Source organism: Megalobrama amblycephala, linkage group LG2 (genome assembly GCF_018812025.1).
Source record: "Megalobrama amblycephala isolate DHTTF-2021 linkage group LG2, ASM1881202v1, whole genome shotgun sequence".
NCBI lineage: Eukaryota > Metazoa > Chordata > Actinopteri > Cypriniformes > Xenocyprididae > Megalobrama > Megalobrama amblycephala.
The window spans coordinates 56,132,981-56,159,775 of record NC_063045.1 but is presented as its reverse complement, the minus strand read 5'-3'; the positions used below and the strand labels follow the sequence as shown (position 1 = coordinate 56,159,775).

The following is a 26,795-nucleotide window of genomic DNA, read 5'->3' as shown; positions in this document are numbered from 1 at the left end:
TAGACAATGAGTTGGTCATTGTATCAGTCTCAGCTCCTAATTGGATTCTTTGGAGCAGTTGATCACAGATGTGGTCAACAGCAGCACTTAATGTCAGAGTTGGTTGAAAATATGAACTGCAAAAACAAATAAAGACTCCATTTACTGTTAAAGTCAATAATTACCCAGTCAACTGTATTCATCAGTGTCCCGTGAAGTCCGTAATTTGATAATGGACATTTATACATTGTTTCTTGTATTCAATAGCCTACTTCAAGTATTGTCTCTAAGCAATACTTTCGTAGAGATCTTTTAAAGCAATGTTTTGTCCTTTTTGTGTGAGTTTGTGTTTTGTCACAGCTTCTTAGCATCATGGTGGTAAAGAATCTCTTACTTTTTTATGGTCATTTTTTTAAACATTAGAGTGAGCATTTACGATTTGGTCACACAAAATCTCTGATGATAAACCAAGAAGTAAAACAGAAAATCTGATTACAATTAACAGATTAATTACCTTTTTACCTCAACAGTGTTGTATTTTTCAAACAGCTCCCCATGAAGTGCTTTACATCAACATTCAAGTCCATTTGCTCACTTCCTTTCAGAGTGAATGTATCTCCATCTGGTGAAACAATCCAACTCTCTCAATACACACACCACATCGCAAGAGCCACCTGCTTTATTTATGAACGTCTGATGTGGTAAGCGGACGACGTGGATCATAGAAAAACCACCTAGTTCGGGACTAGGTCTCACAGCATTAACATCTGGAGATCCATTTACAGGGTTTTCCAAAGCAGCGTGTATGTGTGCTGTGTTTTAGAAGTCTGAACTCAAGAAACAGGTTATTGGTTACAATTACATGTTTTGTGTTCAATGTGTATGAAAAAAAATGACTCGTCATTGAAGTGACATTGATACAAACATAGATAGAGTCAGATACATGTCATATACTGTGGGGTGTGATATAGCTTATTGGTTACCACATTGATTTCTATAGGGAAAAATGAAGAGAGATGTCCGATACGTCTGTCTATACTCAGAGATAAAAAAAAAATATTCCAAAAGGTTTGGGTATGGATTTTGTACTTCAACAAAGCAAAATAAATAAATTCAATCTAATGGAATTGTTTCCCCCACACCAATATATGACTGCATGTACTTAAAGGAGACCTATAATGCCCCTTTTCAAAAGTCTCTGGTGTCCCTAACAGAATGTATATGAAGTTTTAGCTCAAAATACCCCACAGATCATTTATTATAGCTTGTCAAATTTGCCTCTATTTGGGTATGAGCAAAAACACATCGTTTTTATGTGTGTCCCTTTAAATGCAAATGAGCTGCTGCTCCCGGCCCCCTTCCCAGAAGAGGGCGGAGCTTTAACAGTGGGTGCTTCAGTTGCTCAACAACAACAAAGCTGGAGAATCTCACGCAGCCAAAATGATGATTGTCAGTAACTGTGTTCAGCCTTACATTGTTCAAACCGGAGTCGACACTGATGGAGAGACTCAGGAAGAAGTTACAACTTTTAGAATGAAACTGGATGTTTCTGAATGGTTAGATGATAAATTTATGTAGTTGCTGTGGAGTTGATTCAACTAATCGACTAGGATGTGCCGTCATGTTAATCTTTTGTGCAAATCCAGTGTTGAATTGACCCTCGTTTGTGAAGCAGTCCGGTGTAAAATGACGGCATGGCAACAACACTCTACAACAACTCTTCCTCTTCTCTAAAGCAGCCCAACATTGCTCTTTGTTGTGTGTTCTCAGGGGCAGGGTTTATGTAAATTTTGGGGTTTGTGATGTCACCAACCCGGGAAGAAGCATGTTGTAGTCCCTACCAGCCATTTGTTGTAGTCCTTAAAAAGCGATTTCTGTAAAAGAAAATATCTCCCTTTGCACTGAACTTCAAGCGTCGTAACTTTGCAGATGTTGTTTATGCTCAAACAGCAACATTACACACTAACTAAAGTTCAAAAAGTGAAATCATAATCAAGGACCCCTTTAAAAGGATAGTTCACCAAAAAATTAAAACTCTGCCATTATTTACTCAAGTTGTTCCAAACCTGTATACATTTCTTTGTTCTGCTGAACACAAAAGGAACGATCATCATTGGCATTCCAACAGCTAAAATATGAATTATTTTTTATAAAATAAAAGTGCAATATTCAGATTTTAATTTGTTCCAATCAATAACCCGAGCAACACTTCCATTTTGTTTGGACACGGTCCTGCATTACATTATAAGCACTCAAGTGGATGGATGATTACTGCTGTAACTGGAAGGGTCAAACATTGGTTAAATCACAAACAATGAGGTGACATTTCCACAGTATCACTGTAACTGGCAGCAGAATCAATGCAGTACAATCTGGAATGCTAGAACTATCATTTCAGCTGTTCTGCTCACACTAACACATTGATTGATGCCATAATTGAGAGGGATTTGGAATAATTTGGGGAGTGATTGATAGTAGATTGTTAAAACAATCGATATATACAGTTTTCATCAATCTAACAGTAGATATCCACAATGAACGTAAGTCTTTGAATGTTTGTCACAAACCGTGGAAATGAGTATTGCAACAAAAGTGATATTTTAAACTTTTTTCCCCCTGCAATATGAATAGTACACAGGACTAAATGAGAAGGTCATTCGTCTCAAAATGACGCTGGAGGGAGATGCTACCATTTTGTCAGAAGTATTGATTTCCTCACAACAGTGGTCTCATTTGCTTATTTTCATCTCATTTATCAGGGAGTGGCTGGAATTGTATTTTGTATCTAAAAATTTTTATCTGACCTTTCAGAAAGTGGTGAACAATAGCAGCAAATTTGTGCGAAAGACAATACTAGACCGTATGTAGCCCCGCCCCTTTTCAGCGCGGCGCGCTCGTTATGCTGAGTCTTCCGGATTGTATTTCCACAGCATGAAGGTAAAGGTGCGTTCACGCGGCCTCGTAATTCCTGTAGATTCTAGCTTGTAAGAAGCGCTCACGTCCTCCCAGAGCTCATAATTACAGCTTGTAAGCTGGGAGTTTCCCAAATGTACCACGTGGCCGCTGTACCACCTGGCCGCTGTAGATTAATTTAGGCGTTGATAGTGGTGCCATGGAAACGCATAATTCCCAGTCCAAGGACCAAAAGGACGTGAACAGCTCTGAATATAACGTCACGTGTTGTCATTTAGACATTTAGCATAAGAGCTAATAGATTTATGAGTGAACAACTCGTTTTAAAAACTTCTCTGTCTGCTGATATTTGTTATGACATCTGCTTCAAACATTACAATGCTCGTGATAGCTTTCGTTAACTCTACAATAAGTAAATCCACTTCTAACCGTCTAATTACTCTTTGTCAGCGATGTCAAAGAGCTAACGCAAAAACGGAAGTTCAAACACAAAATTCTAAAGATGGCTGCACACTTGTTTCTCTGGCATACACACACTAGAAGAAAAGGTTCTATATAGAACCTTAAAGGGTTAGTTCACCCAAAAATGAAAATTCTGTCATTTATTACTTACCCTCATGCCGTTCCACACCTGTAAGACCTTCGTTCATCTTCGGAACACAAATTAAGATATTTTAGTTGAAATCCGATGGCTCCGTGAGGCCATGCATTTCCTCTCTGAAGATGCATTAAGGTACTAAAAACATTTTTAAATCGGTTAATGTGAGTACAGTGGTTCAATATTAATATTATAAAGCAACAAGAATATTTTTGGTGCGCCAAAAAAAACAAAATAATGACTTATAAAGTGATGGCCGATTTCAAAACACTGCTTCAGGAAGAGTCGGTGCATAAATGAATCCGTGTATCGAATCTGCTGTTCGGAGCGCCAAAGTCACGTGATTTCAGCCGTTGGCAGTTTGACACGCGATCTGAATCATGATTCGATAGACTGATTCATAACGCTCCGATGCTTCATGAAGCAGTGTTTTGAAATCGGCCATCTCTATATAAGTCGTAATTTGGGTTTTTTTTGGCGCACCAAAAATACTCTCGTCGCTTTATAATATTAATATTGAACCACTGTACTCACATGAACCGATTTAAATATGTTTTTAGTACCTTTATGGATCTTGAGAGAGGAAGTGTCCATTGCTCCCTATGGAGGCCTCACGGAGCCATCGGATTTCAACTAAAATATCTTAATTAGTGTTCAGAAGATTAAGGAAGGTCTCACAGGTGTGGAATGGCATGAGGGTAAGTAATTAATCCCTTTAAAGGGATAGTTCACCCAAAAATGAAAGTCTGATGTTTATCTGCTTACCCCCAGCGCATCCAAGATGTAGGTGACTTTGTTTCTTCAGTAGAACACAAATGATGATTTTTAACTCCAACCGTTGCGGTCTGTCAGTCTTATAATGCATGGCAATGGTAACAAAATCTATGAGAGTAAAAAAAAATATGCACAGACAAATCCAAATTAAACCCTGCGGCTCGTGATGACACATTGATGTCCTAAGACACGAAACGATCGGTTTGTGCAAGAAACCGAACAGTATTTATATCATTTTTTAACTCTGATACACCACTGTGTCCAACAACTACGCCATCTGGTGCGTGAGGTGTGTATGGCTTCTGGCGTAGTTTAAACATGGCGCCTGTAGTACAACAGTTTTTATACAAATGGAACTAAACCACTAAAAACATGGTTTTATTACATCAAAACTTACATCAAAACATTTTATTTTGTTACTTTACTTTACATACAAAGATTTTGTTCACATACCTCAGTTGGATGTGGAAAAAGGCACAGCTGATGGTTTAAGTCGTATGTGATCCTCTCCTGGGTATGTAAAATAATCTGCAGACCCTTAACAACTTTAGTACATTAATGGGTGTGTTGATATCCAGCCGAAGAGCAATCAACCATAACTTCAGGCGAGCAGGCTCAGAAGTTGGGAATACGTGGAAAGTCACCACTCCTGAATGAGTTCCACGAGAGAGCGTAATCTTTTAGTTTAAGTCGGTTTGAACAATCCAGATAAGTGCAAGTAAGTACCATTTTGATTAGCCATCGTACCTACAATGTTTGTGCTATGTGTAAACAATGAGTGATGTATACGTGTGAGAGATCACTTCCGGCGCTTGCGTAAACTACGCCAGAGCGCGTACACACCTCACGCACCGGATGGCGTGTGCACGCCCAAGGCAGTTGGACATAGTGGTGTATTAGAGGTAAAAACATTTTTCAAACTTCTTGCACAAACCGATCGTTTCGTGTCTTAGGACATCAATGTGTCGTCACGATCCACAGGGTTTAATTTGGATTTGTCTGTGCATGTTTTTTTTACTCTCATAGATTTTGTTACCATTGCCATGCATTATAAGACTGACAAACTGCAACGGTTGGAGTTAAAAATCATCATTTGTGTTCTACTGAAGAAACAAAGTCACCTACATCTCGGATGCCCTGGGGGTAAGCAGATAAACAACAAATTTTCATTTTTGGGTGAACTATCCCTTTAAAGGGTGCTGTCAGGCATATGATACAAACCTTTGGGTTCCATCATGGGATCATTTTATGGGATCATAATTTATCAATTTAATTTCAATTAATTGATTTTGTTTTAATTTATTTTTTATCTTTTTTTTTTTTTTAATTAAGCAGCTTGTAAACATACTTACGAGCTGCGTTATAAAGTTGCAATTAACTTTTTTATTTTTTAATTCCATGGTGGATACAAGCTTCCATAGTATGGTGCACAATAAGTACAGGAATAGTACAGAATAAGTACAGAATACATTTAAAAAGTAAATAGGGTCAATTTAAAAAAAAAAAAAAAATTTGATTTTTAAACATTTATTTAGCTATTGGCACATTAGACACATTCCTCTCACTAGATTCCAGCATTTAAATTCAACCACTGTTACCCTCTAAAACAGGCCGTCTGTGTCTGTACTCTCACACCGCAGCCGGACAGGAACACGCTGCTCTCAGTAAACACTCCAAAGTTTTAAATGTGGCAGTTTTACTGGGCATCCCCTGGAATGACCTCGAGAGTTCGGATTAAGGCATGCTCAATAAGGAAAGATATCTTTATATTGACTCCAAAAAGTGACAGTATAATTCTATAGACATTAGGTAATAACATTTGTACCAAACTAACGTCCAAGCCCAAGAGGTTTGGTTATTGTTTCAGAGTGCAGCAGTATTTATATGGTGACACTGTTGTTAAAAGTCACCATAAAATCACTGTTTATTATAAATGATTTATCAGTGCATATCATTTTTTAAAATTCATTAATCAAAATAACTTCCCCTCCCTCTTCAGCGACATCCTTCTCTGATGATGTGTTTACTGGCGTGAGGGCGGGGCAACCTGTCACTCACATGAGATCCACCAATAGCAAACCACAACCATCCAATCAATTGCTGATTAACAAAATCAAGTCCCGCCCTACATTTTTCTTGTCTGAGAGCCGTTTCACTTAGATATACGTTAAAATAGGGAAGAAAAGACTGCCACAACTTCCGTTTCATGCTGACTTTAACCCTGGAGAAAGATTCAGATATTCTTTAAGTAGTTAAAAAAGTCCAGATTGCCTCAGGTCTGTCAAATTTGAATTTTTTTGCAACATTTGTTTAACCCCACTGCATTTTACTTTTACACAAGGCTAAAACCGTAATTTTGGGGTTGGGGTTCAAGTTGTGCATTACAGGTTAAAAAATGAAACTGTTGGCACTTTGTAGTTTTAGCAGATGATACACTGTACACTATTGTACTTTAATAATATAGTTTGCCAAGTACATTAGAATTAGAATACAAAAAGGTTAGGCAGTTTGTTTATTGGCATAATTTCTCCTGGAAACTATGGTCATTTTGCTCTGCTCATCCATAATAACAGGCAATCATTATGGTGAAAATGACAGGCTGGGAGTGGGTTGCCACCCTAAGATTTTTCATAATGACACAGAGTCTTCATGGTTTATGGTCTTCATGGACTTGTTTTTGCTATCGCTTCTGTCCCTGTTTTGCCACCAACACTGACCTCTCAATGTTATGAAACTACAAGGTGCTTATCAGAGAACTGAATGCTGATATTTCCACAAATATAAACTTTGTTTACTATACAAAATCATGGTAACAGTGTTGACATTTTAAGATCGCCCCCTACTGGCAAACATTAAGCAAAATATATACATATGAATATAAGTTCACTTGCTGATGTAATTCTGTCATTAAAACAAATATTTGTTTATTTTATGGAAGAGTTCTTTACTTCCTAGAAAACAAATTGCTATATATAATATAATATAATATAATATAATATAATATAATATAATATAATATATATATAATATTTATTATAAAAATATATCATAATAGATATATATATATATATATATAAAACATAATTATTCCAAACTTGACTGGTAATATATGTATTACACAAAACTATTAAGCAGAACAAAATTGATAATAATAATAATAATGTTTCTTGAGCAGCAAATCAGCATATTAGAATGATTTCTGAAGGATCATGTGACACTAAAGACTGGAGTAATAATGCTGAAAATTCAGATTTGATCACAGGAATAAATTACATTTTTAAATATATTCTAACAGAAAACAGTTCTTTAAAATTGTAGTAATATTTTGAAATATTGTTTTATATTTGACAAAATAATTGCAGCCTTAGTGAGAAGAGACTTCTCTTCCATTTTTATGTTAAATTGCAAATAATAATAATAGAACAAATATTTTTAAAATCTAAAAAATATTCTTTACAATATTATTATAAAGTAAAAATATTATTAAAATATAATACAGAATTACAGATATATTATTAAAATGTACAAAATAATAATTAAATAAATGACTACCTTAACATATTGTAAAAGCTGACATTGGCTATTTATTGTTCATTAAATTCATTTTTACATTTAGAATATATATGAGGGAAACATTGTTCCATAGAATGACTCACATAAGAATCTTCTCATTTGACCTTAAATGACCTGTCATCATTTCTAATAGGGATGATATTCTGTATGGATGAGGAGGTGTTCTGTTTATTGATACAGCTGCATTTATATATATTGTCCGAGTTATCTTTAATTTCTAATGAAAGTGAACAGATGCGCTGGCGCCAGCTGCTGCTTTGATCAGAGCAGATCTGTGGAAGTCATCTTGACATACAGATGTGTGAGTGATTTACACATGGCCAGTATGCTGAATCACATTCACAATCAATCAGAATCAGAATTAGAGTAGAGTTTAATAAAAAGCCTCAAATAAATTTGTTTTTAATCAGGCACAATGTGCATCACACATGTTAGCAGTGCTGGCCAGAGAAAGAAGTGTTGGTGGTATTGCATGAAACTGATCAAAGACTTTATCACCTGTGAATGATTAGCGCTTGGAGACTTAGAGCTTTATGTTGTTCTTTGCAAACAAAATGTATTTTTGAAAGTTCAGCAACCATTTCACGCTCACCGCTAGACCATCAGGTTCTTCTAAACTTTTCTTTCTTTATGGAGGAAACATGGTTTTGGAAGCTACTGCGACATTCCTTTCGCAACATGACATCCAAATTCCAAGGTTTGTGGTGTCTGTTAGCTGTTTTATTCTTTTGTATTTTGAACGAATCTGGATGTTCTGAAGAGAAGAGAACTGTATAAATGTGTCTGGTTTAGTCCTTTCAGCATTTAGGAAGTGTTAGCCCAACTTTATGCCACAGTGGCAGTGATGGATGCCGAGGAAAGCAAAATGCGGTTTTGTCGGGCCGAGCATCGCCACACCCAGATCGCCACAAGGAGCAATTCGGCAAAGAGCTGCGAGAGACAGGCAATTCCAACGGAAAGCACAGAATGGTGCAAGATGCTATTATTTACAGTAAACCAATCTGCATGAAGATTAATGTAGATGCATGATCACTGCAAACATTTGAGGTCACAGTGTGCGGCCACACAGCTAGAAATGCAGTAATGGTGAGGTCATGTGGTAAACGGTTGCCACTTCTGTCAGGATTGTCCATTAAATGGGAAATGCATCCAGTATTTTCAGTATCTGAGAGCCTGTCATTACTTGCAAAGTTCACAAGGGTTGCAGATTTTCTGAAAATTACATGCTTGCGTGGTTTAGCATCATTGCATATTCACAACCCTCTGTGGTGCACCAACAAATGAAACGAGGACCTTAAAGAACAAAGGGAGAAGGAATACCTAGGTTTGCGGTCGCGCTGTGAATTCAGCACAGACGAGACACGGTTCAACCAAAACCAGCCTGTTTTGGTACTTTCTGACCATGGCCAAAGTGTGGCTTTGTGCTCTCTATGGTTTAGGTTGCCTAGTTCTTTCTCTGACCTTGCATTCAGTCATGCTGAGAGATTCACAGGAGTCTAAAAATACAAGTGGAACTCACTGCAGAGCTAAATGATGTCCAGCCCCTCTGTGCACCTAATGGGTGGAGCTTGACCTAATTATGGGTAATGGGTAGGGTTAGGGTGTGGCTGGACCTTCAAGCTCCACCTATTACGTTCCATAAAGGGGGAGCTGGACGTGAAGCTCCATCTACTGGCTCTGCAGTGTATAAACTTGTATATACTTAAACAAGCCTTAGAGGTGCCCTAGAACGTTTTTTTTACAAGATGTAATATAAGTCTAAGGTGTCCCCTGAATGTGTCTGTGAAGTTTCAGTTCAAAATACCACATAGTTTTTTTTTTTTTTTTAATTAATTTTTTTAACTGGCTATTTTGGGGCATCATTAGAAATGTGCCGATTCAGGCTGCTGCCCCTTTAATTGCTCGCGCTCCCCGCCCCCGAGCTCTCGACTCTATATACATTGCATAAACAAAGTTCACACAGCTAATATAACCCTCTTTACAAAGTGTTCGTCATGCATGCTGCATGCATGCTTCGGATCATGTGAGTATTGTATTTATTTGGATGTTTACGTTTGATTCTGAATAAGTTTGATGGTGTTCCGTGACTAACAGGCTAATTCTACACTGTTGGAGAGATTTATAAAGAATGAAGTTGTGTTTATGAATTATACAGACTGCAAGTGTTTAAAAATGAAAATAGCGACGGCTCTTGTCTCCGTGAATACAGTAAGAAACGATGGTAACTTTAACCACATTTAACAGTACATTAGCAACATGCTAACGAAACATTTAGAAAGACAATTCACAAATATCACTAAAAATATCATGTTATCATGGATCATGTCAGTTGCTCCTTCTGCCTTTTTTCGCTATTGTCTTTGCTTGCTTACCTAGTCTGATGATTCAGCTGTGCACAGATCCAGACGTTAATACTGGCTGCCCTTGTGTAATGCCTTGAACATGAGCTGGCATATGCAAATATTGGGGGCGTACATATTAATGATCCCGACTGTTACGTAACAGTCGGTGTTACGTTGAGATTTTGTCTTTTAAACAAATGAGAATTACACAAGAAGGAGGAAACTCACTGTATGTCATTTCCATGCACATAACTCTTGTTATTCAACTATGCCGAGGTCAATTCGATTTTCCATTCTATGGCACCTTTGATATCTTATGCAGTGTTGCTTCACAAGTAAATTTACCCTGTTTCAAGAATTTTTAGATATCTTAACTGGAAAATTAAACCAACTTCTGTGCTTCCAATTTCTCCTGGCTATATTAGCAAATACACATTTTGACAGACAGACAGACAGACAGACAGACAGATAGATAGATAGATAGATAGATAGATAGATAGATAGATAGATAGATAGATAGATAGATAGATAGATAGATAGATAGATTTATTTTTTACAAAATAGTTAAAATGTATATAAAATCCTTGAAACAAGAAAATTAGACTCATTAGTTAAAAAAACTCATTAGTAACAGCCATTTTTGTAGTGTTCATAGTTTATAATAAAAATAATAATAATTCATTACATTTATATAGTGCTTTTCTGGGCACTCAAAGCACTTTACATATGGAAGGGGGAATCTCCTCAACCTTCAACCACCAATGTTGCAGCATCCTCCTCGATGATGCGACGGCAGTCATATTGAGCCAGATCGCAAATAGTGACAAAGCACATAATTTTGGTTTACCCAGATTTAGGTTACATGAAGATCATGATATTTCTTTAGCACATGTTCTTCGTCCTATAGCCATTCAGGAGTTCCTTGTGGTGTGAGGGAAGATTGCTGTAATCTGCCTCTGTATTTTTCAGCTCCCAGTCATTTTTGATCATGAGATGGATGGTAACAGGCAGACAGGAGTTGTTGTGAATAACACAGGCCGGTCGGGGGGTGTTTCTGGGCTGCCGCTGGAGTTCGTGGCAGGGTCTGGGGCTGAGGTTTGGAGACGCTGCTTTGCTGGGAGAGCAGCTGGCGTGCGGGCTGCTTGCCGTGGAGCCGTCCGCATTTCCTTATTTTTAACCTTGCCCCATTCTGTGGCGAGTGCCATCGGTCACATCCCGAGGCTGCTGTGCACTGCACACATGAGCTCAACCGCTGCTGATGGAGTGGAAAATCTGTCAAAGAAGTGTAGATTAGTTAAAGAAAGCCTGAAAACATGGTTTTAGTGGGATTTGAGCTGAAGAAGTGAAAGTTTAGATTAGTTAAAGAAAAGAAAGCATGACTCATTCTGAAAATCCCCAGAGGAAAATATTATTGTATAGAGGTTGCTTTCAATGCTCAGGAGACTAAAAGTTCTCAGTTGAGTTTTATTTAAAGGGTTATGATAACCTAAACACTGATTTTAGGTTAGATGTTAACAGATATATACAGGTTGCACATCAATAAAAACAGTAATAGCACTGGTTAATTTGATTAACAAGTGGAAACTATTTTGTGTTTTTCACTCTTTACCCAATTGGTGTTCCCCAGTCAAAAATTGCCAGCCTGTTATCACCAAATATTGGATTCAGTCTTCTCACCAAACAAATTGACATTCAGATCCATGGGCCTATGATCAATCACTTCAAAAAAGAAATACAAAACCTGTCCTAACTGAAAGAAAACAAGTTGATAAAAAGATTGAATCCAATATTTGGCAATAACATATAGCAAAACGAAAGCAATTTATAAGCAGTTGTTTGTAGGCCAGTCATTTTTGACACCACAAGTGTAATAAGGTCAAAAGTAACCCCCCAAAAAAACACAAAAATTTGTGTTGTTATACCTGGCGCGAGCAAATCAGTAAGTTTTTGTCAAATGCGATAACATCTTGCACTTTTGGGGGGAACAGAAAATCCCCTCCAGGTCAGAATGACCGGAATGCAGCCAGAGGGTTAAGTATCAAATTTACTGCAGATGTTGATGTGGATAGCAGGTCAGATAGTTTCGTCTTGAAAGAAGACATTTTTTGAGATCATATTAAAATGTCTCAATTTTGATTGCATTTTTTTCAAATCTGAGTTCAGTTTGAGAGACATCGCTGAGATTTCTTCTACAACTTTAGATGAGAAATTCAAGTCTTTTTTGAGATGGAAAGTCTCAATTTGCTCTAGAAGAAACATTTGAGATATTAAACATAACTTATTTGTCAATTTCTTTCCCATCTTTCCTAAAAACAACAACAACAACAAATTTTTGCTGTCAGTTAATTGTTTATTTTTTATTAATGCAGTTTGAAAGCAACACAACTATATACACACACTATATATTACAGAGCATCCTGTTTTAAACACTAAGGCTCGCTGATCAAATAAATCCATTATGTGGGTGTTTTCTCCACTGTGGGACGCCCCATATGATTCATCTGTGTGCAAACAGGTCATAACGGCGCCTGTGATCACCCGACACAAATCAAGCTCCGTTCACCGCCGCTCGCATCCAGTTTGATGTTACGACGTGTGTGTATATGAAGTCCTAACCGAGAGTATTTACACTTACGGTCTCTGTGGCACAGGCAGGGCCCCGGGGATACATGGGTAAACCGCCGGGCACCTCTAAATCACCGGAGTTCGGAGAAACAGGGACCAGTGCCTTCGTCAGCAATCAACAATGTTTATTGTTCAAGGAGTGAGCGAATGCTCTGCGGGATCCTGGAGCAAACAAATACGCCGCAGGGCATAAACACTGGCAGCCCCCCTCGCCCTCCACACAGGAAGCAGCTCTCCCTCTCCTGATGGGACAGCTGAAAACACACATGCCACGCAACGTCAACACTCACAGCCACATATATGTGTCAAATTCAGGATATCCGAAGTGGTGGACTTCATTTCCTCAACATGCACATTTGCCAGTCATACATAAATGAAACAAACCAGTAAGATTTCTGCACATTTAACCCTTAAATGTATACCTTGGGTCTTTTGTGACCCGGGACATCATTCACAACCCTCCTAATTCATTTTTTTAAATTTAGACATCAACCTTCCTCATTCAATTCATTATAAACAATATAACAAGAAAAAAAAAATTCATTATAAAAGAATTCCTGTTTTCCCTTTCATTTTTTGTAAAAAAAAAAAAGTATAGGGTCGCTAACGGCCCGAGGTGTGTAACAGTGTAAGTATATTTTTTCTGCACAACAATAATTGAATCTTTGATGACTAAGTGCAATTCACCTTTATTCCGCAATGTCTGATTCACAATGATGAAGTGACGTTTCACTCATAGTTACCGCAGGCAGAAAACAAAAGAATAGGAAGTATCATTAGCAAAACTTGAAATGGCTCAGCGATTTATTGCAGAGCAAATACCAAACACAATCAAATATTAGTGTTACTGTCACTAGATGGTGAAGAAGCTGTCAGCAATCAAAATATTGATTTTGAAGATGTTGAAAATTATAGTTTTGAGAAAATGTTTGAGATTGCGAATATGTACTGAGAAATGAGCTCTGATGAGGACAGTGATGATGATATAAAACATCTACTTAAACTGAACCCTTCCAAGCTCCAAAAGGTAACAAAATATGCTTTATTTTATTCTTCCGTAATTGTTACTCAAATAGAGTAGTTTTATATTATCGTGACAGGTAGAGATCCATCCATGTTAGATCCGGGTCTCTAAAGACCCAAATATGTAATAATGAAACATTCATGCATTTAAAGGATTAGTTCACTTTAAAATGAAAATTACCCCAAGCTTTACTCACCCTCAAGCCATCCTAGGAGTATATGAATTTCTTCTGTCAGATGATCACAATTGGAGTTATATTAATAAATATCCTGACGCATCTAAGCTTTATAATAGCAGTGAACAGGACCAACGAGTATAAAGCTCAGGAAAGTGCATCCATCCAAAGCCAAACATACTCCACACGGCTCCGGGGGGTTAATAAAGGCCTTTTGAAGCGAATCGATGCATTTGTGGAAGAAAAATATCCATATGTAACAAGTTATAAAGTAAAATATCTAGCTTCCACCAGTCCACCTTCCATATTCAACTTACGAAGAAACATTTTAGGATAATGCAGTCATAAACACGATTATAGCCAGAAGGACAGTCAAAATTCATTTTTAGCGCTAGCAATGCCAAGGCCATGGGTTTGATTTCCATGGAAAATATGAAATGATAAAGTGCATACCTTGAATGCAAAGAAAGTCACTTTGAATAAAAGCATCTGACAAATGTATTCATGTAAAATGTGATCTTGATAATGTGTTGTATAAGGTGGGGCAACCCTATACCAACTCACATGACATCACGGCAATAGCAAACCACAACCATCCAATCAATTCCCCATGGACAAAATCAAGTCCCGTCGAACATTTTTTCTTATTTGAGAAGCCGTTTCACTTACATCAGAATAGGGAAGAAAAGACTATCACAACTTTGTTTCTTTCTTTATTCAAGTAGATATGAGCTGTACTTGTACGCCTATGACTATAGAAAACAGATTGTCACCAAGATTGCCGGTGAGTGGCATTTCATTACATAAAATGACTTTCCCTGGGCTAAGAAATTCAAACTTTAGCATAATATTCATGCTGTTTTTCAATGAAAGTGGCTATCAAACTCCATAAAGGACAAAAATGCATCATAAAAGTGGTCCATAAGACTTTTGTGCCATATTCAAAGTTATATACTGTCATTTACTAACTGTCAGAACACACTTGGTCATGACTGTATAAGAATAAACAAAAGCATCCATATAGCCACTCTGCCATATTCATCCATGATCTTAATTTCTGATAATAAGAGATGCCATAAAGCCCCTTTGAGACTGTGATGAGGTTTTCCAGGAAAAGTCTGGCATCAATCAGGCTGTTGCTCTGCAAAAGAATTGCATGTTAAATTCAGCATTGTCTGAATTAATCAGAGATGATTTATGAATGTTTCTTTAATAAAAGCATGTTTCAGAAGCCCTGCCCTCTCATCTCGTCTCTGAGGCCCAATGTGGCGCCGGCTGCCATGAGCTCCAGATGTGTTTCTTTCTTTTCTCCTCACTGTACCCCCACGACCACACGTCTGGATGGGCTCCAGGTGCCAACAAAAGGACTGCCGGCGTTCCACCACGCCTCTGTATCTGAAAAGATACACGTGTGCGGTTTCCTCAGCAAGATTGATCAGTCTCACCCATTAAAGTGAACACACACACATACAACTCTCTACATGGTTTTTTTCAGCTCTGATGTGTGAGATTCATAATTGGTGCTAGAGGTAGTGCATTACAAGCAATGTGCATTAAGTAATCAGATTACTTTTTCATGTTTTACTTTATAAAGCTACTAGTGCTGTCAAAATGAACAGTTTAACACATTAAAAATATTTAACACAGCATCCATTTTGTCATCCTTTAGCTAGCGTAACATCATATGATTACTGTGATAGTCAAGTCAAGTCACCTTCATTTATATAGCGCTTTTTACAATGCAGATTGTTAAAGCAGCTTTACATTGATAACTGGTATATATTTTTGGCTGCACAGAAGCTCTAAAAGAATAGTGTCAATGCAGGCAGATCAAAGCACTGTTGAATATCAAATGTCAAGTCAAATGTCAAGTGTCCCCAACTAAGCAAGCCAAAGGTGACAGCGGCAAGGAACCCAAACTCCAACAGGTGACATCAGGTGGCAAACAAGTGGCAAATAGGTGTTAAAATGGAGAAACCAGGCTTAGTCGGGGGGCCAGTTCTCCTCTGGCGAACAGTGCTTTGTTACGATTCATGTTGCTATCATAGGTCCGATAGGATCGCAACATTCAAAGTATTTATTTCAGTTCCATCCAGTTGAGGATCATATTCATCACGCCAGTATGGACGGTATGTTGAGGAGCTGCTGTGATACCTACTAACACTGGCCGCATTGAGTTCTCTTTCAAGCTTGAACAGAAAAAAAAACACCCCTCCATGTCAAGTCGTCATTTTGCGCCTGCATGCTTCTACAGTAGACCTAAACGGACAAACTGCTCTACAGAGTGCGTTTAGTCACCATGTTGTTCTTCTTCTAAATCATTCATGTTTTTAAAGGCAGCTTGCATCATCAGTACATTGAATACACACTTAGTAGTAGTTGTCTGGTTTATTAGAAGCAGAGACCATCCTTTGTTAAAAGTAAGAAGAAACCTCATTGCTTGTAATCTCTGCTGTCTCAAACGACAACATCTTTGACTTGTGTTGGCCAGACGGCCATCGTAGCTTCTCCGTAAAGGGAGGGGTGAGCTCCGTTCGTTCGCAGCCTCACTGCTAGATGCCGCTAAAATGTACACATTGCACCTTTAATGTGTAAACACTTGCAAAGAAGAAGTTGTTCTCAGTAAAAAAAAATAATAATAATTTTAAAATCTGCAAGGCCTGGAAGAGACAAAACAAAGTTTTGCAAAAGCATTACTTTCCATTAAAAGTAACTACGTAATGTAATTAGTTACTTGATTAGGGAGCAACGCAATATTGTGAGGCATTAAATTTAACCGTAACTTTCTCCAGCACTTTTATTAATACCTGAAAGATCTGAAAAAGTATCTTTACATCTTGCCATAAATTTATGTAGTCAGAGTACACAGCTACATTTGAATGGATGCCAATAGAGAAAGATGCTTTTTGGTCCGGATGATGTAGCTACAGCATACACCAGCAGGGCCTAACTGGCCAGTTTTTCTAGTGTAGAATCTTTTTAAACAACCAAACAACAAAAAGAAGGTGTATATTTAGCAAATTATGCAACTGTGGCCACAGTTAGAGAAACAATGGGTGGGTTTATGATGTTCTTTTATTAAACCAAGGATTGTGTAATTTTGCCCAATGGCACATCGCGGGCCTCGTGTGCTGGTGAGAGTTTGTGGGTGAATCTCATGAAACCCAAAAACATGTCAAGGTCGTATGCCAATCAAAAGAAAAAAAAAAAAATGAAATTTTGCATAAAGAAAATGAAGCCCCTTTTTTAGGAACAATAAATAATTTGCACAGCAACATTTCCTAACAAATTAGCACATTTTACTCCCCAAATTATCATTATGATAAAGCAAAAGCACATAAAATGTTATTATTGTAATAAAAAATTGCAATAATAAATTATTAAAATAATTAATTAATAAAATATTAATATAACATAAAATTGTACATTTAAATGGTTAAGTATTAATGCTTGCACATTATTTTTTATAAATAAAACATTATTTATAAAAAAATATTTTTGATTTTTCAATTTTTTATCATTAAAGGAAAAAAAAAGTTTTTATAGCTGCAAAACTAAACAAAATTTGCTGTCAGTAAGATTTTTTTAAATTGAGCAAATCAGCATATCAATGATTTCTGAAGGATCATGTGACACTGAAGACTAGAGTAATGATGCTAAAAATTCAGATTTGATCACAGGAATAAAATACATTTTAAAATATATAAATAATAGAAAACAGTTGTATTAAACTTATTACTACTATTACTGTTTTTACTGTATATTTGATCAAATAAATGCAGCATCGGTGAGCGTGACATCCTTCAAAAACATTTTTTAAAATCTTACCAATCCCAGACTTTTGAACAGTATGGTGTAAACTGGGTAAATTGTGACCTTTGGGGAGTTAGTTTTACACAGAAGGGCAGTGGATGTAGATCAAGGTTTTCTTGTGCTACTAAATAGGCACCTTTACTTCTGTATTAGCATAACCAAACATCACAACCACAAGTATGAACTGACCTGCGTTTAATTCCTGCTGGCATTTCACACATTTTCTAATGCTCTGATACCACAGAAAGCCCAACTGTACATGGATGATAAATGAAGTGTTGTTGCATCATTCTGGGGTTTGTGAAAATGCTCCCTGGTGACTTAAAAACAGAAACAGTGGTAGGTCTTTTCTGCAGCCAACATACAACACAGGCCGTCTTTAATGGAACCCAGATGGCCATTAGGCCTAATAACTTTGCGGTCGTCCCCGCTGGGGCTCACAGGAAAAGGAGTGGGGAGCTCTCGGTCAGAACGTCCCTGGGCCGGACGCTGGCGGGCCTGTGGGTAGAGGAAGTGGGCGGGTGGAAAGGCCACATGTGTGTGTGGGCGAGTGTGGGACGCTACTGCAGCCAGTTGTGAGGACCGTCCATGTGAGGAGGACAAACACACACTCATACCTTCACACACGACACTGAGGGAATGGAAGAGAGGAGGTCAACGTGTGGGCGCTTTTTAAAACAGGAACGGTTGGCCATGCACAATTTCTGAGGTCGCAACTTTAGTCGGAAAGCCAAAGAAAATATTTAAACAGCAAGTGAGTCTTCAAGAATCAAGAGCTTTTCTCTTTCACAAGTGCAATGTGACAGGATATGCAAGTTTACTTTGCTTATTGAACATGCCTTGTACTTTACTAAGAGATGCACTGTAAAAACGATTTAACTGCAAAATGCAGGATATTCCTTTCACCTCTTGGAAGTTACTTGGAAATATGGCGCTAAAATAACTTGAAAACATGCAAACCCAAACCTCAAACCACCATATCGTCTTATCTTGTCCAAACCAAGCAAGTTTCCCAAAAGTCCAGCACCTGCTGAAATAATAGCAGTGCTGACTGAATGATTACCATATTCATATACCATGGTGTGCAGCAGCAGCGATGATGTATTTTTCCAGGACAACCCGTTCGCATCACCCTGGTTTCCTTGACAAAACCCAACAGGATTTTTCCATTGGCTTTTGGAATATTGCCGAAAATAATCTCTGTGACCAGCAAAAATTCATGATTCTTACACGTTTTGTTCATCATGACAATTTTCACAAACAAAACTTTTAGGAATTTTAAAGCATAATTCAATGGCCAGAAGTAAAAAAAAAAAAAAACTACACCTCTGTCACATGACTTCAACATCACCACCTTTACACTTCAGTCAACTCTTTCAGTCTTTATTTAAAAACATTTTCCCTGAAAGTTTGAGCAAAAATAGATTGGAAGAGCGCAAATATAAACACAATGAGGCTGTAAAACCAACTAGTGAGTAGATGAGGTGTGATGATGTTTAATGTCCCAGACAACCTCTGTAGTCCCATTTAGCCTCTTGTTAACAACCACCCCTTTGAAAAAACAGCATATGCTGTTTAGGTATGTTTTGAAGCATGGAAGCTGGTTTGAGCTGGTTTATGCTGGTCCTAAGCAACTAGCTCCAGCTCAGGACCAGCTTAGGAGGACCAGCACTTGACCAGCATTAACCAGCTCAAACCAGCTTCAAAACATACCTAACTAGCATATACTGTTTTTTTCAACAGGGACCTTTTTCAAGACAAGTAAAAGCTTTTTAAAAAATCCCAAAGAGGTACTACTGATGTATTTTATGTCACAGAATAAAATGTGAAGAAACCACAAGCTTAGATGTTTAAACAAAAATGGAACCAGAATAGCTCAAATGCTAACTCATACAACGTTAAATAAATAGGCCTACTATTTTAACCTTGATATTATTAAAACAACATTTTGGTTAGATTTATCAGATATGTACCATGTTAATTCCGTATTCTTTCAAGTACCCTGTTAATAGAGTGCAGGAATTATGTATTTTTGTAGGCCCAAAAACCTGGAAATGACCACAGAATAGCATACAAGTTATATAGATTAGCTAGTGTGTTTTTAGTCCTTTTGGAATTGACAGTATTACAGAATGTTTATTTTTGGATGAACTGTTTCTTTAAGTGGTGTTGTTAGATACTATATGCTATCATAAGCATATATTGCTTTTAAAAACAGCAGCAACAGCAAAAATACTTTTGATTTATGAACATTTATGCGCACTAATAATCACAATAAACAATTCTTCCGCCAAATAATCAGGGTTTTTTTTAGGGTTGCGGTGCACTTTGGCGGATTAATATGGAACTCGAAGTGATTTGGCTTGTCCATCCGGGACTATTTACATTTTTCCGAAAACTCTAAAATATTTAAAACCAAATATTTGTATAAATGACACCTGTGTTGGACATGTGTACATAATATTTATACCCAAGTGCTGGGCAGATGTTCATTACTACTGGGACTCATGTGCTCCTGTAGATGGTTTTCCCACACACTCAGGTCCAATCAATCACTCTGGCAGTGCATCCTGGTGAACAGATTTCACGGTCTGCTCATCTGCACTCATCTGTTGTGATGAGCTACTGACCGTCATGGCTGAGCTGAGGCTCTTCCCAGAAGGTGTAGCTGACAACACGTCCCATCAACCAACTTTTTAGGTGTTGTAGAGACACTGCTGCCCCTGCTGGCGGCTTGATGCTTTAGCAGGATATTTGTATATAGTAAATGATTTTTGCAAAACGATTTTTTTGTTTAAATCAGCATAAAGGCATCACAAAAATACCATAATATTGGTTTTAAAAATTAAATATAAATAATATAATTTTTATTTCACATTACAGAAATGAGACTGAAATTTCTGTGCTCGTCATAAAAATAATGTAAAAAAACAATCTATAACAAAATGTTCTAGTATTTCAGCTGCACAGCATCTGCTAATCTTACAGCTAATAATCTTATATAATGAAAATAATTTTTCTCTTGCAATAAATAAAGTGTCTGTAAGAGTTAGCAAAAACTAAAAAGCCAAACTTCTCTTTGAATCTCCAGTGTTTGACTTTATTGGATCATGACAGGGCTGGTGACATCAATCTAGCAGGTTTCTGGCTGATGTTTACGTTTTTTGCATGCAGACACAGTCCAGAAAAAGCCATGTAAACAGTGAAACGAGCAAAACAGTGTAAAACCAGCAAGTATGAAAAGGTATAAAATTGCACATTCACAGAAAAGCCACATTCCTAAATCTGAATCAAATGCAGTAACACAAATTCCCGTTGTTCAGTTCACAGACCAGCAGTGACACATGTAGAAGCTTTGGACAAATGTAATGCATAAAGTCACAACATGAAAAAAAAATCTTGCATTGAGAAATACAGTAAACACCATCAACAATAATGCAAAATAAATGTTCTTGAGGCAACACATGACCAAATAATATCAACAGGCTTAAGGTCACATGACAGTCATTAGGTTTGCAGGTAGGTTTTTAATTAAAGCTGCTCCGTGAAGAGGCTGCAGTCTTACTGAAGGAGGACATCAGCGGCTGGCTATCTGACACTCTGGGACATGTGCAGTGGCGTCAGCATCTCCTCAAAAATGGCCCCCTTCACGTTGGAGCCCCGCAGGTTCGCCTCCTGAAGGTCACAGCCGGACAGGTCACAGTTCTGTGTGACAAAAACATCAAAGTGAAAAACACATCGTGCCAAACTACAGAATGATTCTGAAACCTAATGGTTTTTCACCTCCAGGTCGGTTCCTGCCAAAGTGGCGCCCCGCAAGTTACAGTTCTTGAGTTTGGCGTTCTTCAGCGTGGCCACGCGGAGGTTTATACCCGTCATTTGACTGCCCTCCATATCCACCCCCTTTAGATTGGCACCTGTGAGGAAATGACACACATTACATACTAGGAATATGAGATCCAAGAGAAGCCGTTCAGAAGTCAAGTGTGCTCATTTTACCCTCTAGATTTGCTTTGAGTCCTGCGGGATCTTCAAAATTACAGCCTTTAAGAGACGCCCCTTCTGCATTGGTGCAAAGCATTTTCACGCCCTGTAAATTGGCACCCTGGAAGAATGCATGCAAAAAAGACCAAATCAGTCACTGATAGACACGGCAGGATAAATACTGCAGTGAAAGGAGAGGGAGTGAGAGTGGCTGAATGTCACAAAAACATCAAAAATACATACATTAAAATAAACAATATTTTGTATCAATAAAAAGGCTATATTGAACAATTGTGAAATTAAGTGCATTTCCATTCAAAATTCTCATTACTGTAATGCATTTGGACACTTTCGTGGTTAATAGTTTCCATTATTCTCTGTGATGATTATCAATAGTTTATATACATTTGATTTGATTCTCAGCACTGTAATATAGTAAAAGATTTAAGTTAGCAATTAAAGGCATGACAACAAATAGCATGATAAATACACTACTGTTCAAAAGTTTGGGGTCAGTATTATTATTTTTAATTAATACTTCTATTCAGCATGAATGCATTAAATTGATTACATGACAGTAAATGAATTTATCATGTTACAAATGTTACTTTTAATGATACTTTTGATCCTGAAAAAATGTATCATGGTTTCCACAAAAATATGACGCAGCACAACTGTTTTCAACATTGATAATAATAAACGTTTGAGCAACAAATCAGCATATCAGAATGATTTCTGAAGGATCATGTGACACTGAAGACTGGAGTAATGATGCTGAAAATTCAGCTTTGCATCACAGGATTAAATTATATTTTAATAATATACTAAACTGTATAGAATACAAAGAAAACAGTAGAATGGTAGTATAAATACTTTAAATATTATAATATTAAATATATTATTTAAAAATCTAATTTTAAGTCTTTTATTTCAGTTATTACAGTCTAAATTGTCATTAAAATAATGCAAAAAAATCTTAATATTCCAAATAATAGGCCTCATTTTCTTTTTTTTATTTGTTTTCTTAGAAATATATAGAAAACAGTAAATTGTAATAATATTTCATTATTGTTTTTATGTATTTTTGATCAGATAAATGCAGCCTTGGTGAATTTAAAGAGACTTCTTTTAAAAACATTTAAAAAATCTTTCCAACCCCAAACATGAACAGTAGTGTAAATATTTTAAATATTACTTAAAAATCAAATTTTATTTTAGTTATTACAGTAATGAATCTGTCCTAAATTGTCATTAAAATAATGCAAAAAATGGTTCAAAATATAGGCCTCATTTTCTTTTTTCTTTTGTTTTTGGAGTGAAATATGACACGGGCATGGTAGATCCTTACGTCTAGATTGGCGTTGGAGAGGTCTGCCCTCTCCAGGTTGGTACCACAGAGGTTGGCGTGTGTGAGGTTACAGCGGCTGAGGTTGGCCATCTTGAAGTTGATGTAACGTAGGTCAAGACGAGAGAGATCCGCCCCACTGAAATTCAGACCCTAGGAGAAACAGTTCACACATCTGAGAGACTGAAATAATGCACAGAATAAAAATATAAAACCAGTGCAAATATTCAGTGGCTTCCTACCTGACATCGAAGCTCTGATTTCGTTGGAGTGGCAAGCAGAAATCGCACAAACTCTTTGCGGGAGATGGGCGAGTGATCGTCAGGAGGCTGGGAATTCTAAAGCAGGAGGAAAGTTATTCGTTATTTAATTCAGCTTAACTTTATGTACTTTCTTTAGCATTTCTCTTTTTTTTTTTTTACCTTAATAACTCCTTCAAGCTGCTCAGCAAGACGTTCGATTCCAAAGAAACGAGCTTCTTCAAGCACACCTGTATAAATATAGTGTTCTCATTTAACATGCAAAGAGGCTAGCCAATCATAACGGAGCTCATTTACATCTTAGAATGTCACATAACGTTTACATAAAATCTTAAAGGTACAGTAGCAAAAACAGTGTGGTTATATATAATGCTGCGTCCAAAATTGCATACTATCTGAGTAGGTGCTACATTTGAATTTGAACATTAAAAAAGTATGTTCTATATTGTATGAATGTGTATAGTATTAATGCAATTCGGACATACTACATCCACCATGTTGTTACTGTCATATGACCTCCCAGCATCAGAACTACCACCATTCACAAATTCTCTCCTGTGGCCTCATGGGATAGTAAAGCATCTATTAAATAAGCACATCTTGGCAGAAGTAATAGAAGTAAGCTTTTGCCTACTATTATTGGAGAATCTTATTTATCCTTTGAAGAATAACAGTAAAAGTAGTCTGTGTGTTAGTGCATTGAAAAAAACAGGTCTGCTGCTTGGAAAAATACCCAAAAGATGTACATTTGATGTATGGGAATAAAACAGATGCTGGAAAGTGCCAAAAAATATCATTATATAAAGTTTTTTTTTTTTTTTTTTTTTTTTTTTTTTTTTTTTAAATAATACAGTTGGGGACTTTCCACCAATAAAAAGAAGACATATAAGGATTTGTATCTAAATGTGGCAGAACTATAAAGTGGAGCTAAAAGAAAAAGATAGCTGGGAGATTCCCCATTGGATGTATAGAGATAAGAAATGGAATTCTGCATCAAATGAGTCAGATGAACAGCTGGAATCTCACTTTGTTGCTTTTCAGTGAAATTTTATCTTCTGAGACCTGGAACTTCAACTCTGAGAGCTTTCTTTGAAACCAGAACTGAAGAGACGCTGAGACATCGAATTTGCCACGACACTATATACAAGTATTCGATAACGGACTCAGCGTAAGGGTCAGAAAGAGGGTGGAAAAAGCTCATGGAAAACGAAATTATGTTGTTTGCCACAAGAAACCTTGCCTAACATTATAAGTGGACATCAGGAAACACATAAAATGCTATAAAAAGGGAGGAGAATGTTTCTTCTTTCATTTTCCTGCCTCTTACTTACCCAGCAGATTGATGCCGTCATTGATAATCAGCTGTCCGTGCCTCAGGTAATTCAATATGGGCTCAAAGTAGTCTGGACTCCGATCGATGAGATACGCCCCTTGCTCGTCCTGTTTGTTTCCCCAAACATCTGCCAGGAAACGAAAAAACTGCAGTATGAATAAATGAGATTGAATGTTAGAAATCATAGAAGAAGAAAAAAAACATCAGTCCTTCCTTACCCTTGTCTCTGAACATGTGAGCCAACATGCTCTCCGGTTCTTTGACCAAAGTGCTCCTAACGATTAAAGAAAAGTGTAAAAGTGTTCAATTCATTATTCAGAGCAGCTGTAGAGCAGATTAAACTCTCATTACTGTAATGCATTCAGACATTTTCCTTTTTTTTTTAAAAATAAAAAATAAAATATTAATTTCCATTATTCTCAGTGATGATTATAAGCAGTTATGCTCAACACTATAAAAGTTAAAAGACAATTACTTTTTATTTGAATCAGAATAATTAACTTTATATTATTTATAGCTATTAATTTAAAAATAGTAATATTATTTTCAATACTTTCAATATATTTTATTTCACATTACTGTAACAAGAATAAAATGCTTGTTAATTGTCATGAAAATAATGCAAAAAAGATGGATTTGGATTATGGATTACAGTTAATGAGATCATTAGTGTGATCTGTTTTGTAGAGTGACATCACCGTGTGGTTGTGAACCGCCGGCCTCCCACATTGAGGGTGATCCAATCTGTGTGCGCCCAGGAATGAAACTCATGTGGACTGTCTGGGTTATTTGGTGGATCTGTAGGACATGATTAAATGAAGACAGGTTAAACCAATTGCAAACAGATCTAAGACCAAAACAATGTTATATTTTAAAACTCACCAACAAAAGAGTCTCCCTCCGATATATACAAGACATCATCATCTCTGTTAACAGATGTAACACCAAATGTTTTATGTTTATGAAAATGTACACATGTAAATATTAGTGCTGTCAATTCATTTAATCGTGATTAATCACATTTAATATAAAAGTTTGTAAATGGGTCATTGACAAATAAAGCTTCAAAAAAGGTGTCATGAACAATGTGTTTAAACAAGTTTCAGTTGTTAAATGACATTGTGAAGTGTTTAAATTCATTTTTTGAGTTTTTATGTCAGGCGGTTCAAGCAAATAGTTGTATATGTATATATTGTAGTTGTACCACCTGACATGGAAAGTGTACCAACCCACCCATAGCAGTTTTTACCAGTATTTGATCATGTTTACTGAATATATATAATTTGTGTTAGATGGTATTAATCGATTTGACAGCACTAGTAAATATAAATAAGAGAATTGGTTGTTCTTACCTGATGAGAGCTATATCATCAATAAGTCCTCCTTTCCCATTGTAAATGTTTGCAGCTTTTATTCCAAATTTTGTGCTTGCAACTGACAGTAGATCAGCTAGAGATCCATAAACGGCTACCACCTGATAAAAGCCATGAATGGAGCAACACCATGCTATTTATTCAGCAATGTATTGTATTATATATTTGAAAGGACAATAGATAACAAAGCAAGCATACACACCTTCCCATTGTGTGAGGTTCCATTTACAAACAGCGTGACTCTTCTCATATCTGAAGTTGTTATGTGACTCTTCAGTGTCTATTTATATTGTTTAAACTCCACGTTACTTTAAAACATCAAAGCATTTCCGACTATTGCAGAAGACTATTTACTTCCGTAATGAATGCAGCCAATCAGAGACTTAAAAACGGACCGCAGTAGGGCAGGGCAGTCATAGATATATATACATAGAAAGCACATTATCAACTGTTTCTTTGCGCACTACGTAAGCCGTCCGCCATATTGGAACGGTCAAAGCTGGTCCGTAGCAGCTATATTGTTATAGTATATAGTTAGTGTATATTCTTTGTCCGTGGTTAGACTTGTGTATGAATATCTATCTGCAATAGACAGCAGATGATTTTGCTAAAGTAACACAAGAAGAAGACGTTACCATAGTAAAATTAAAAACATAAAAAAATTAAACATTAAAAAAACTGTAA

The 26,795-nt window shown here is 36.9% G+C and overlaps 1 protein-coding gene across 1 annotated transcript; it reads right to left on the bottom strand.

The window, feature by feature from the left end:
• Positions 1-20,894: 20,894 nt before the first annotated feature.
• kctd9b (potassium channel tetramerization domain containing 9b) lies at positions 20,895-26,539 on the bottom strand. The gene is made up of 12 exons (XM_048181063.1): positions 26,314-26,539; positions 26,091-26,212; positions 25,621-25,664; positions 25,437-25,536; positions 24,957-25,012; positions 24,737-24,865; positions 23,568-23,635; positions 23,388-23,483; positions 23,149-23,298; positions 21,816-21,921; positions 21,600-21,733; positions 20,895-21,521 (listed from the first exon to the last, which is right to left on the bottom strand). Exons 1-12 carry the CDS (start codon positions 26,359-26,361, stop codon positions 21,405-21,407), a joined length of 1,170 nt encoding a protein of 389 aa, XP_048037020.1. The 5' UTR covers positions 26,362-26,539; the 3' UTR covers positions 20,895-21,404.
• Between the last annotated feature and the right edge of the window lie 256 nt (positions 26,540-26,795).

Coding starts and splice junctions, on each gene's coding strand:
- kctd9b (XM_048181063.1), bottom strand. CDS start 26,361: ATGAGAAGAGTCACGCTGTTTGTAAATGGAACCTCACACAATGGGAAG. Junction 25,537..25,620: donor GGAGGGAGACTCTTTTGTTG/GTGAGTTTTAAA, acceptor CATGTCCTACAG/ATCCACCAAATAACCCAGAC. Junction 21,522..21,599: donor TGGCAGGAACCGACCTGGAG/GTGAAAAACCAT, acceptor TTTGTCACACAG/AACTGTGACCTGTCCGGCTG.